Below are 13,487 nucleotides of genomic sequence, written 5' to 3' on the forward strand. Positions count from 1 at the left end.
GCGTTTAGTGCTGATCCGTTCAGATAATGCAACAGTCTGCATCCGATCAGATTGGATCAGTTTGTATTATCTGTAACATAGCCAAGACGGATCTGTCTTGAACACCATTGAAAGTCAATGGAGGACGGATCTGTTTTCTATTGGGCCAGATTGTGTCAGAGAAAACGGATCCGTCCCCTATTGACTTACATTGTGTGTCAGAACAGATCCGTTTGGCTCAGTTTCGTCAGACGGACACCAGAACGCTTCAAGCAGCATTTTGGTGTCCGCCTCCAAAGCGGAATGGAGACTGAACGGAGGCAAACTGATGCATTCTGAGCGGATCCTTTTCCATTCAGAATGCATTAGGGCAAAACTGATCTGTTTTGGACCGCTAGGGAGAGCCCTGAACGGATCTCACAAATGGAAAGCCAAAAGCCAGTGTGAAAGTAGACCAAGTCAAATTCATCTGAACAACTGGATATGTTCTTTTATTATTTAATCTTTTCTTACTTGAGAAGATTTTTCAAGAACTTTGAAAACTCTTATAGGTCAGGCTCACAGAAGGTGCCCAGATAATGGTATTGAGGCATGTATTTTCCTGACAGCATTTATACAGCAGTAGCGTGTATGGCCCAAATTACTTTACTGAAGTTACATGCATGAGCATCTGCACTTATTTAAGAATTTCTTTTTCTCCAGTGTTTAATTTGGCCTAGTGGAATATCGTCACCATTAAAAGAAAGTATTATCCTGTAAATTGAACATAAATAAGGTATTTCCTTGCAGATTTCTGTTAAGTGGAACATTATTTTAGATAAAAAAAGCCTAATCCTATCGCCACAAATTGGCAATTGAAAATCTTTGCAATCAAGTTCTGTATAATTATTTTCTGCCAAATCTGATGTAGATCTGTAGTTTGTATGAAATCATCTCTGTAATTAAAAGCACACATTATTTGACATTTTGGATGCATCCCCTGTAAACTAAAGCAAGCTGTTTGGATCTGAAATTAGCATTAAAATGGCTGATCACCAAAAGTGGGCCAGGGGTTAGCAAACCGTGTTCTTATTTTCTAGACGAAGGGCTGTCCTTAGATTTAGTTCTTGGAATTTGCTACTGACCTTTCTGCTTTTCTTATTAATGAGCTGTTGTAAAAAGTTCCCATAGATGCCATCAGTCAGCACGGTCATGTTTTATATATTGGGGAAAAAAAGAAAATAAATTTCAGAGTTTAGCTATCTTAAAGGGATAATCCAAGACCTATAATGCCCCGCATATGCACGGTCCCTTCACACAAATTGTACTTACCTCTCTCCCGGACACCCGCGTCACTCCTGATACCGGCACGGCCGGCGCTGCATCTCCCTGTTGCGCGGATGAAAATATCCAGCCACAGGATCGGCAGCAAGTAGCAGGCCACTACGGGAAGGAGGCTCCCTAGCATTGCGGGTGGTGCTAGGAAGGCTCGTTCCCGTCGTGGCCTGCTTTTGGCTGCCCCCACCCTACGCCAGATGTTTTCATCCGTGTGACGGGGAGATGCAGTGCTTGCATCAGGAGTGATGCGGGTGTCGGGGAGCGAGGCAAGTACAAACTGTGTAAGGGGCCCGGGCATATGGGGGGAATTATAGGCCTTGGATAATCCCTTTTAAAATAAATATGTTTTATGTATAAGGCCTCATGCACACAGCCGTTGTTTGGGTCCGCATCCGAACCGCCGTTTTGGCGGCTCGGATGCGGACCCATTCACTTCAATGGGGCCACAAAAGATGCGGACAGCACTCCGTGTGCTGTCCGCATCCGTTGCTCCGTTCCGTGGCCCCGCAAAAAAAAAAAAAAATGTCCTATTCTTGTCCGTTTTGTGGACAAGAATAGACATTTCTACAATGGGCTGCCTGTTCCGTTTCGCAAATTGCGGAAGGCACACGGGCGGCTTCCGTTTTTTGCGGATCCGCGGTTTGCAGACCGCAAAAAATGGAATGGTCGTGTGCATGAGGCCTAAGTTTGAGGCTAACTGGTAACAACTACTTTCAGTAAAATTAAGGTTATGACACAACTTCAGTTGCTGAAGTGACCTTGTTCTGACACTGGGATATGTTTCAGAAGTTGCACAATCTCTTGCAGTATTTTTTCAGTGGGAAGCAAATGAGTCATGCTGCAATCCCAATTTTACAGCAATTTGTACACAATTGTAGTCTAATCTGTAGAATTGTTATGATTAGATTTAGACGCTACACTGCAGCATTTGGTTGCGCACATAGTTACCCTGTAGGAAAATTTCTGGTTTGATTTCTTCCAAAGGTCTCATGGTCACCCATATCTTGAATAAGAAAGCATTGCGGTCATGGCGATGGCACAAACCATGTACTACTCTGTGTGGCAGTGTAGCTGCATCCTTTGTTCATGTGTGTTGGATTTGCCACAGGATGACATAGATTTTTCAGGTAGTGTGATGCTGAAACTGAATGTTCCGACAATGTGCCACAATTCTGCATGTGGAATCGCCTTATTGCGGCAAATTTACTAAGACCGTCTTTTTACGCTTGTTTCCCTCTTGCGCTGCCGTTATACTCTGTGGTAGTCCTTGTGGCATAAAAACTACCTTGTGGCCCCTTACACACCCCTGTTCTCATCACGCACAACTAGCAGACACAGCGCGAAACCGGCCACGCGACTAAATATTGTCGCATGGTAGGTTAATTAAGGGTATTTGCGACTATTTTACGACTAAAATAGTCGCAAGTCCCACAGTAAATGTATTTTACTGGAGCTAATCCTTAACATTTCTATGCGGAATCTGCATAAATAATGAATGGGTATTCAAATCCGCAGTTCGTTTATTAATCCCATGGGTATTTTTCTGCTTCATGTGAACAGGAAGAAATATTGCCTGTTATACATCTTTAGCGCCTTTATCTCCCGTCTCCTACCTCCGGAATTCACAGAAGGAATAAAGTGGAAAATTCATCATTGTAGGTGTATTTCAAGTTCATTTCAAGACTTGGAGTTGCTGAGCTAAGTTGCGACAATTTTATGAATTTGGCACACAGTTTTAATAAATTTGGCACAAGTGATATTGTTGAACGTATTTCAGTGAAAATACGCTTGAGGGGTTACCTGGTGTGGAGTTGTCTGGCTGTGACTTTTGCCATGACGTAAAATTTCGCACTTCATAAATGTGACTTAAAAGTACTGGCAAAACCTTTTAAAATATTAACTTTTACTCATTAATAAATATAAAAGGAAATTCATCCCAAAAGAAAACAAATATATGTGACAAAAGATAAATCAGTGTTACTTCTTACATGTTCATGAGCTTTTTAATAAACACTGACACACTGATCGCTCCTTACACTGTCAGGATGCTGACATCTTCTCCTTTACATATCACATAATGGTCCCCTGATGAACCGAGCGTATCAGAATATTGGTGAAACGCGTCGGGATAGATCTACATTAAGGGAGCTAATTCCTCATCTTCAGGGCTTTACAGGTGATAAGTGAGGGTTTAGCCACCGATAAGTGGGGTCTCCCTTTTTGGGGTGGGTGCTCCTCTTTTAGGCAGGAGTAGCCCTAGGGACCAAATAGGGATCTTTCTTCCTCCCAGTACTGGCCTCACTGTTGCTAATCCTCATTGTTTACCTGACATCATCAAACTGTAAGGCTACTTTCACACTAGCGTTTTTACTAAATCTGACGTGGTTCAGCAAAAACGCTTCCGTTACTAATAATACAACCATCTGCATCCGTTATAAACGGATCCGTTTCTATTATCTTTAACATTGCCAAGACAGATCCGTCATGAACTCCATTGAAAGTCAATGGGGGACGGATCAGTTTTCTATTGTGTCAGAGAAAACTGATCCGTCCCCATTGACTTTCATTGTGGGTCATGACGGATCAGCTTTGCTCTGCATCCCATGACGGAAAGAAAACCGCAGCATGCTGCGGTTTGCTCTCCTCTATGAGAACGCAACCAAACGGAACAGAATGCATTTTGGAGCATTCCGTTCTGTTCAGTTACGTTTTGTCCCCGTTGACAATAAATGGGGACAAAACGGAAACGCTTTTTTCCGGTCTTGAGACCCTGTAATGGATCTCAATACTGGAAAATAGAAACGCTAGCGTGACAGTAACCCAAGTTATAATTGACTTCTTTATCTCTGGATCATCATACTATCGGATACACAATGATTAATAGCAAGATATCTGCATGTATCAGTGTTTTTCAAAAAGCTCTTGAGAAGTAATACTGATTTATTTTTTGTTTTGTATATTTGTTTTCTTTTGGGCTGAATTTACTTTTATATTTATTAATAAGTAAAAGTTAACCTTTAGAGACCTGTTTCTAGTACGCAGTGATAGATTTTTGATACTCTTCTCATGGCATCTATGATTTTCAGAGATAAGTACTGGCAAAACCTTACTCACTTTTCTCTCCACTTCTGAAAGTGTAGAGATAGGAACAGGTCATCAAAAGTCGCAAAATGTGTGAAATTTTTACACAAAATGTCCCATGTGACATTGCTTGCCACATTTTTACAACACAAAACTGGCGTAACAGATTTGATAAGTACTCAGAAGAGATTGAGGAAACTGAATTTTCAGTTTTACAAGAATCTTTGCAACAGAGTTTGTCAGAACGAAAAGAGCTCTTTGTTCCTAACTGCACATTTTTGTTAGGTCTTAAAAGCCTGTAAAAACGTGCAGTTTTCAGCCCAAATGTTTCTGTTCACTTACATTTAGACACTGGAGTTTTTCTCCACTGCACAATAAAAAAAAACATACAAGAGGCCCAGTTCACACTCTGCATTTCAGTGCAGTTTTTTAAATTATATTTTTACTCTTGTTACATAAAAGAGAAGTATACTTTTTCCCATATTTCTTTAGGTTTCACTCCTCAGTACCATGCTTTTTTAGGCCTCTTTCACACGACTGCATGGCTTTTTCAGTGTTTTGCGGTCTGTTTTTCACGGATCCGTTGTTCCGTTATTGGTTTCCGTTGTGTTTCTGTTCCGTTTTTCTGTATGTCATATACAGTAATTATATAGAAAAAATTGGGCTGGGCATAAAATTTTCAATAGATGGTTCCGCAAAAACGGAACGGATACAGAAGACATATGGATGCATTTCCAGATGTATTCTGTTTTAGTTTTTTGCGGACCCATTGACTTGAATGGAGCCACGGAATGTGATTTATGGGCAATAATAGGACATGTTCTATCTTTCAACCAAACGGAAATCCGGAAACGGAATGCATACGGAGTACATGCCATTATTTTTAATTTTTTTTTGCAGAACCATTGAAATTAATGGTTCCGTATACGGAACGCAAAAAACGGCCTGTAAACGGGGAAAAATAAACGGTCGTGTGAAAGAGGCCTTATAATCATCTCTTCTTCCTAGCGATGCCTTTGTCAGACTATTCATTGTAAAATGCTGTTCATGGGGTTATCCCACAATAATGATTTATCCTGTATTCACAGGATAGATAGAAAATATTGTATCATGTGGTGGGCTGCTGGGCAAACATGATATCAAGAAGGAATAATCCCTAACCCTGCTTTCACACCTGAGCGTTTCCCAAATGCGCGTCAGACGCGCGTTTTTGATGCGCGTTTTTTGTAATAGTAAACGCGCGTTTGTGTCATTGACTGCAGTGTCCTATGGCCACAAACGCGCGTCAAAACGCCCCAAAGAAGCTCAAGTACTTGTTTGAGCGTCGGGCGTTTTACAGCGCGATCGTACGCGCTGTAAAACGCCCAGGTGAGAACCATTCCCATAGGGAAGCATTGCTTTTCATGTGTTGAGCGTTTTACAGCGCGTTTGAACGCGCTGTAAAATGCTCAGGTGTGAACTTAGGGTAAGTCTCCTTTCTAAATGATTCCCCATATAAGTGAATTCAAAGAGGGGGAACACTCCTCCTTGAGATCAATCCAATATGTATTACTTATCCTGTGGGGCTAATCCCTGTAACATTACACACACAGATGATATCAATAAAAACTAATAGGTTGTCCGTGAATTAGCAAAAAAAATAAAAAATAAAAGCAGCAATTGATCTACTTCAAGGTCAGAAGTTTTATAAGGTTTTTTCCTATACGCTTACTGTCTTTTTTCTTTTTCTTTGTATGCTGTAAATTCAGTTGACCAAAGGTAGCTTTGTGCGTCTTATGACAGGTTTAACACCCGTAACCGACGTTGCTGCTGCATTTCATGTATGAAAACAGGGTAGGAATTTTTTTATATTTATTTTTTATTTTTTTAGAATTAATGATATGGAACCAGTCTTTGCAGCTTGAGGACCACTTCAGTGTGTACCGTGTGTGTTATAACTGTTGCTGCCTTGTTCTGCATGCCCTGTACATCTTGTGCTGTCCTTTTCTGGTCAATTACAGCTTTATGAAGCCTTGGCATTGATTCCCACTTATGCTAATAGGGGAAACTGAGCAGCTGCCTTGTGTGACTGGCTCAGGGTGCAGAACCGAACATGAGCACCAGTCAGTGCTATGTAGTTTTGCTTTATGTATTCTATATATTATGATTATGATTTATTATTAAAGCACCATTCATTTCATGGCACTGTACATAGGATAAGGGGTATACATACATAATACAGACAATTGCATGAAGCATGAACAAGACGAGTTACAGACTGGTACAGAAGGAGAGGGCCCTGCCCGTGAGGGCTTACAATCTACATATTTTTATTATATAGTATATAAAGCCAGTCTGTCCTCTTGTTTTCTTGTGTATAGCTTACAACTGTATGTAGAGCAGAAAGTGACATAATGTGACATCTTTGTCCTCACTGCTTATAGTTGCAGCAGTAACGATTGCTGAAGTTATCATTTTATGCAGTTTGTCCTCTGGGATTAGTACATACCGGTACTTAACTTGGCACTGATATAAAGGGTATGTTCACACAAGGCAAGTATGCTGCGGATTGACTTAATGGTAATGTGGGGGGAAAATCATCAGCGTATTAAAGTACCAGCAAAGTAGATGAGATTTTGCCAAATCTCATCTTTAGGCCTCTTTCACACTACCGTTTTTTTTTTCCGTTTTGCGGTCCGTTTTTTGCGTTCCGTATACGGTCCGTATACGGAACCATTCATTTCAATGGTTCCGCAAAAAAACGGAATGTGTTCCGTATGCATTCCGTTTCCGTATTTCCGTTTTTCCGTTCCGTTGAAAAGATAGAACATGTCCTATATTTGGCCGCAAATCACAGTCCGTGGCTCCATTCAAGTCAATGGGTCCGCAAAAAAAAACGGAACACATACGGAAATGCATCCGTATGTCTTCCGTATCCGTTCCGTTTTTTGCGGAACCATCAATTGAAAATGTTATGCCCAGCCCAATTTTTTCTATGTAATTACTGTATACTGTATATGCCATACGGAAAAACGGAACGGAACAACGGAACGGAAACGGAACCACAACGGAAGCAAAAAACGGAACAACGGATCCGTGAAAAACGGAACGCAAAACACTGAATTCAACATACTGTAGTGTGAAAGAGGCCTTACATTGTGGAAAACCTCTGCATCGGACATTGACCGCAGCATGTCAGTATATGCTGTGGATTTCCTTTTGCAATGCAGAGGGTGAAATCTGCAGCAAGAGAAATCCACAGATTTTGCAGCAGATTCGTTTCAGGTTTTACTCTGGACTTGCAACAGATTTTTTTTTTCCTCTGCAATTTACGTCCCTTATGGATATACCGTAGGGTAAATGCACACAAGGCCGATTTGTGTCTAGACAAACTGCATGAAATCTGCTCCAAAACCGCGTTAAAAATCTCACACAAATCTGCACTATTTCAGGGTTTTGTGTTTTTTTTTGTTTTTTTTCGATTTTTATGCAGTTTTTATTGTGGATTTTCTGTTTATGTAAACCACCCTACCAGTCTACTCTGCACAAACAGTTGCCATGCCATGGATTTCAGAATCGGCACAGTAGGTCAGCTTCCACACTGATGGAAAAAAAAGCTAATTGTGCATGAGATTTGTCAGACCTTTTGCTCTAGATCTTGATCTTTTGATCATTTTGCTGGTACTGTATTATACTCACTCCCTGTCATAGAAATGCCTGTCTGGTCCACAAAATGGACAAGAACACGACATGTTCAGTAATGTCAACACCAAAAGAGAAAACAAGCACAGCACGACTAACAATATATATATATATAAACTTTATTATGGTTCCCGGAGGGGAAAATCCAATAAAATGCAATGACAAATAATACAGAGCAATGGTGGATAACACTCAGGGTGGAGGGATCACAAATATACAAGGTATAGCATAGAAAAAATATGTTGGATAGGGCCAGAGAGGTACTAGATAATAAATAAATACCCCAATGGAGGACATATATAAGTGACCTCGCCAACCATGAACAAGATATTGGAGCCAAATTTAGTACATACTTATTAAAGTGCAAAGTGCGTGAAATACAATGTACATGGACAATAAATTGTAATATACTAGATAAATAATGCCATAAATACCAGAATAATGATCCAATGAGCACCAACGCACGTTTCGCGTATACATCTCCCCTGAGGAAGCTTATGCGAAACGTTGGTGCTCATTGGATCATTATTCTGGTATTTATGGCATTATTTATTTAGTATATTACAATTTATTGTCCATGTACATTGTATTTCATGCACTTTGCACTTTAATAAGTATGTACTGAATTTGGCTCCAATATCTTGTTCATGGTTGGTGAGGTCACTTATATATGTCCCCCATTGGGGTATTTATTTATTAGCTAGTACCTCTCTGGCCCTATCCAGCATATTTTTTCTATGCTATACCTTGTATATTTGTGATCCCTCCCCCCTGTGTGTTATCTGCCATTGTTCTGTATTTGTCATTGCATTTTACTGGATTCCCCCCCCCGGGAACCATAATAAAGTTTATATATATTGTTAGTCGTGCTGTGCTTTTTTTTTTTTCTTTTGGTGTTGATACTTGGTATACAGGCCTAGTACGCATACCCACGTTGTGAGTTATTTACAATTGATGTCTATGTTCAGTAATGTGCAGCCATGTTTTTCTAATCCTGGAAAAAGCTGCGCTGTTTTCACATCGCTTTAACATGTTGTGCAGATGACATTTGCTTATTAAATTATTTTAAGGTATTTCAAGCCTTAAACCAGAATACTTACAAGTAATTGAACCAATGCATGAAAGCGGATTATAAAAATACAAGGTACAGAATCTGGCAGTCAGGTGGTGACATGTGAAATGCTGGCACTTTCGAAGCCCAGGCGGCTGCCGCTGCTGTGTGGTCCAGACCTGTGGTTTACTTTCTAATCATGGCTATTATTTTCTGTAGGTGGTAACGGTTTACAACTGTTTTTCTTTTATAGAGGAGGAACGACGAGTGAAAGCCAACGATCGTGATTACAATGAAAAGTTTAATTATGCAGTGAGTATTATTTGTTGCCATTCAGTGTGCCTGTAAAAATGAATTCATTACAGAAGAAACATTGCCTGAAAATGATTATGCATGCTTTCTGGTGTTTACAGTGTATGTTTCCCGTCTTCACCACCTCCTAGGTTAAATGTTTTTGCAGTTTTTCTTTTGGGCAACCATCTGGGGCTTTTTCTTACCCTTCCAGTCTGAGTTCCCTCCCAGTATCATTCAACGGAAATCACTGGCTGAGCTGTGGTAACTTCAGGAGGAATGTCTTGTGCTGCACTCAGTACATCTCCTGGCAGCTGGACCTCAGTTCAAATGATTCTAAATGAATTTTTGCATATGTTTCATTCTGGGTTGTGAAATAGAGGAGACAGTCCTATCAGTGATTGACAGCTATCTATGTATACACAGTCATAGAGGGAAGGCGGTCAGTCACTGATAGGACCACCTCCTGGACTTCAAAGACCAGAATGAGAACAGATATAAATGTATAAATGACAAGTTTAACTGAATTTTCTCCCATAAAACTTTACATCAATCTGCTCAGCTCACCCTGCTCTATGACAAGCTGCCTTCAGCTCACACACCATGTTCAATGTGACATGTTCCCTTTAAATGTTAGTAAACTTACATATTCTCAAGTGACTAAATGGCATGGTTAGGAGGTTTTAGGAGATGGTTCTGGGGTTGGAATACCAGAATAAGGAACAGCTGTCATAAGACAAGTAGGGTTCTTACGATACCAAAATGTTGATTCGATTTCGATACCATAAAAAAGTATTGCGATACTCGATACCATTCGATACCACGCAAAAAAAGCTGTGTCCCTTCCGCATTTTATGGCCCATAATCGAACAGTCCTAGCCTATTATTTTTTAACCCTGAGGGGTTAACTGCCACTGATCGCAGCACCCTGTCATAGAGGTCGGGTGCTGGCTTTGTGTTTCTGCCGCCGGCACCGGTCTCCTGTTTTTGTATTAATGGTTTAGTTATCATCATTGGTGGCGCAGTGGCCACAGTCCCTCCCCTCCTCCGCCCCTCTCTCTTCTCATTAGTGGCGGCAGCACAGGGGGGAGTGAGAGACTGCATCCTTCTCCACTGTGCTGCTGCAGAGGGAACATGGCGCGTTCTGAGAGCAGCGCGCTCCATGTTCTCTTATACTAGGCTGTGCAGTAGCACACTCTATTATCTGTAAATGGCAAATCCCGGTATCGAATCAATATCGGTACAAAAGTATCGATTGGGTATCGATAATTCGATACCTGGTGCAACACTAAAGACAAGTGCTCAATAAAAAGGGGCACATACTGTGTAGATAGTTAATCACCCCCTATCTGGTTGAATTGGATGTCATGATGTACTTTTTGCCTGCGGATCTTCTCTAATCAATGATGACTCTTGTTGCCTTGAAAAGTGAACCATGGCACATAAAATATTGTAATATCCCTATTGTACATTATTTTCCTTTATTTTATGTCACTGTGTAACTTGACAGTTAATTAATGAAACCCAGTAAATTTTATAACGGTGTGAGTTCTTCTGTAGCCTCGTTGCTCTTCTAACTGTGAAGCGTTTTGCTGTCCGCCTGACAAAGCGGAGCCAAACGTATCCGTCCTGGCACCCAATGTAAGTCAATGGGGACGGATCCGTTTTCTCTGGCACAATAGAAAACGGATCCGTCCCCCATTGACTTTCAATGGTGTTCAAGATGGATCCGTCATGGCTATAGAAGACATAATACAGAAGACATAATACAACCGAATCAGTTCATGACGGATGCATGCGGTTGTATTATTGTAACGGAAGCGTTTTTGCAGATTCGTGACGGAATCCGCAAAAAAACGCTATTGTGAAAGTAGCCCAAGAATTAAAGGGAATTTTTTTTGTCACTTTCTGTATTGAAAAATCTTGAGACTGCAGTTCTCATACTGGCCGTTGGCCCCACATAATAGGTGACCACTTTTTTTGGAAAGATGGCTTCTCAGCCGGCAGAGGGCAGGATCACTATAAGGCCTAATGCACACAGCCGTTCCGTGATCCGTCCGCAAAGTAAAAAACATGTTTTATTTTTTCAAGTGAATGGGTCCACATCCGTGATCTATGTGAACACGTCAGTGTTTGATCAGTGATTTCAATTAGTTATTGTGAGCCAAAACCAGGAGTGAAGCCATCACAGGGATAAAGTGTAAGGCCCCTTTCACACGAGTGAATTTTCCGCGCGGGTGCAATGCGTGATGTGAATGCATAGCCCCCGCACTGAATCATGACCCATTAATTTCAATAGGTATCAGTTCTGCGTGAGAATCGCAGCATGTTCTATATTCTGCGTTTTTCACGTAGCTCTGGCCCCATAGAAGTGAATAGGGCTTCATGAAAAACACATTGCATCCGTACTTGCTTCTGGATGCAATGCGTTTTTCACTGATGGTTGCTAGGAGATGTTGTTTGTAAATCTTCCGTTTTTTTTATCATGCACGTGAAAAATGCATTGCACTCGCGTGGAAAAAACTGAACAACTGAAAGCAATCGCAGACAAAACTGACTGAACTTGCTTACAAAATGGTGCGAGTTTCACTGAACGCACCCTGATCTAATCCGTCATTCTCGTGTGAAAAGGGCCTAATGGAAAGCTTTGAACCTGTTTTTTCCTCACATTTCCTGATGAAAATCATTGACCAAACACTGACTGGTTGAAATTGGCCTAAGGCCTTGTTCACATTTCCTTGTCACATTTCATCTGCGTTTCATCCTTAGAAATGTCCCCGAAGATGGTCTGTGTGTCTGTTTTCTGCCCTCTGAGTCATCTGTATTCTATCAACACTGCTCATATGAAAATTAATTTCCAGCTCATCTCCATCCAATGGTCTGTGATAAAGGGACCAAACACGGATGCCATCCTTGTTGTGTCAGTGACTTTTCACAGAACCATAGACTTCAGTGGCCGTATTTGGTCTGCTCCATGTACCAATGTAGTGCATGTCTCTGTTATTTTTCCACTGACCCACAGTCAGTAAAAAAAAATACTGATATGTGAGCAGACACATTAAAATCAATGCATACGTGTGCTGTCCATGGAAAATGCAGACAGCACACGTCCGCGAAAAACGTAAATGAGGCCTAATACTAGAGTAGCGTAGCTGCTGCAGGGGGATGGCCAGACGCAACTGATGTCTCCAGGGGTGTCACACCTAGATCAGGCTGCTTTTTCAATAAAATTCCACTGACTGCAAAAAAAACAAAAACACAAAAAGTGAAGAAAAACACTACAAAAAATACATTTTATACTTTGTTTGGCCACAGCATTTTTGGATAAAAATGCAATAAAAATATATAAATGTTTTCTAAAAGCTGCTACCGTAAAAGAAGAATTCCTGTCTTGTGTGCAAAAGGAAAAAGTCTGGTACCGTGTTAGCCAATAGAAAAATAGTTTAGTGCTCTCATTAAGGGCTCATTCAGACGGCCGTATGCTATCCGCAAAAATGCGGATTAGATGCTGACCTATTCACTTCTATGGGGCCCTTTTTTATTCCAAGGTTCCGCAAAATAAATGAAACATGTCCTATACTTGTCCGTGAAAATCAGGACATGGCCCTATTGAAGTCTATGGGTCAGCAAAAATACTGAATGCTATCAGTTTTTTTGCGGATCCGCAAAAAAACGGATAGCATTCAGTATTTTTGCGGACAGCATACGGCCGTCTGAATGAGCCCTAATAGAAACAAAATAAGAGTAACAGAGGCATGGGGGGAATGAATGGACATTTGAAAAAAAAACAGAACAACATATTAAAGATCTTGAGAATGAGTCCTTAATTATCTTACAGATAAGGGGTGTTAAAGTTTTATGGTCTCTAAATTGATGTCATCTCTGAGACCTGGTGAAACTATGTCTATAGAAGACTCTTTAGATCTTGTAGTGTGTCATAAATCCCAGGGACAAATTCAGTCCAGTATTCAAAGTGTCAAGCAGTGTTATAAATTTGTATTCCCAAATTCTTCTAGATTTTTGGGATTTGAAGTTACCTTTTAATATGAGAACTTTCATGTGTTCTACATTGTGTCCTGGGCTACAG

The 13,487-nt window shown here is 40.7% G+C and overlaps 1 protein-coding gene across 1 annotated transcript in view; it reads left to right on the top strand.

Annotated features, from left to right (window-relative positions):
• ATP8B4 (ATPase phospholipid transporting 8B4 (putative)) overlaps positions 1-13,487 on the top strand; it is a 397,315-nt gene that overhangs the window by 60,945 nt on the left and 322,883 nt on the right. Inside the window, exon 3 of the mRNA XM_044279613.1 lies at positions 9,363-9,421. Coding sequence (XP_044135548.1) covers positions 9,363-9,421 — 59 coding nt within the window. The remainder of the gene's footprint in view (positions 1-9,362; positions 9,422-13,487) is intronic.

The sequence above is a fragment of the Bufo gargarizans genome, chromosome 2, assembly GCF_014858855.1.
Source record: "Bufo gargarizans isolate SCDJY-AF-19 chromosome 2, ASM1485885v1, whole genome shotgun sequence".
In the NCBI taxonomy this organism is placed as follows: Eukaryota; Metazoa; Chordata; class Amphibia; order Anura; family Bufonidae; genus Bufo; species Bufo gargarizans.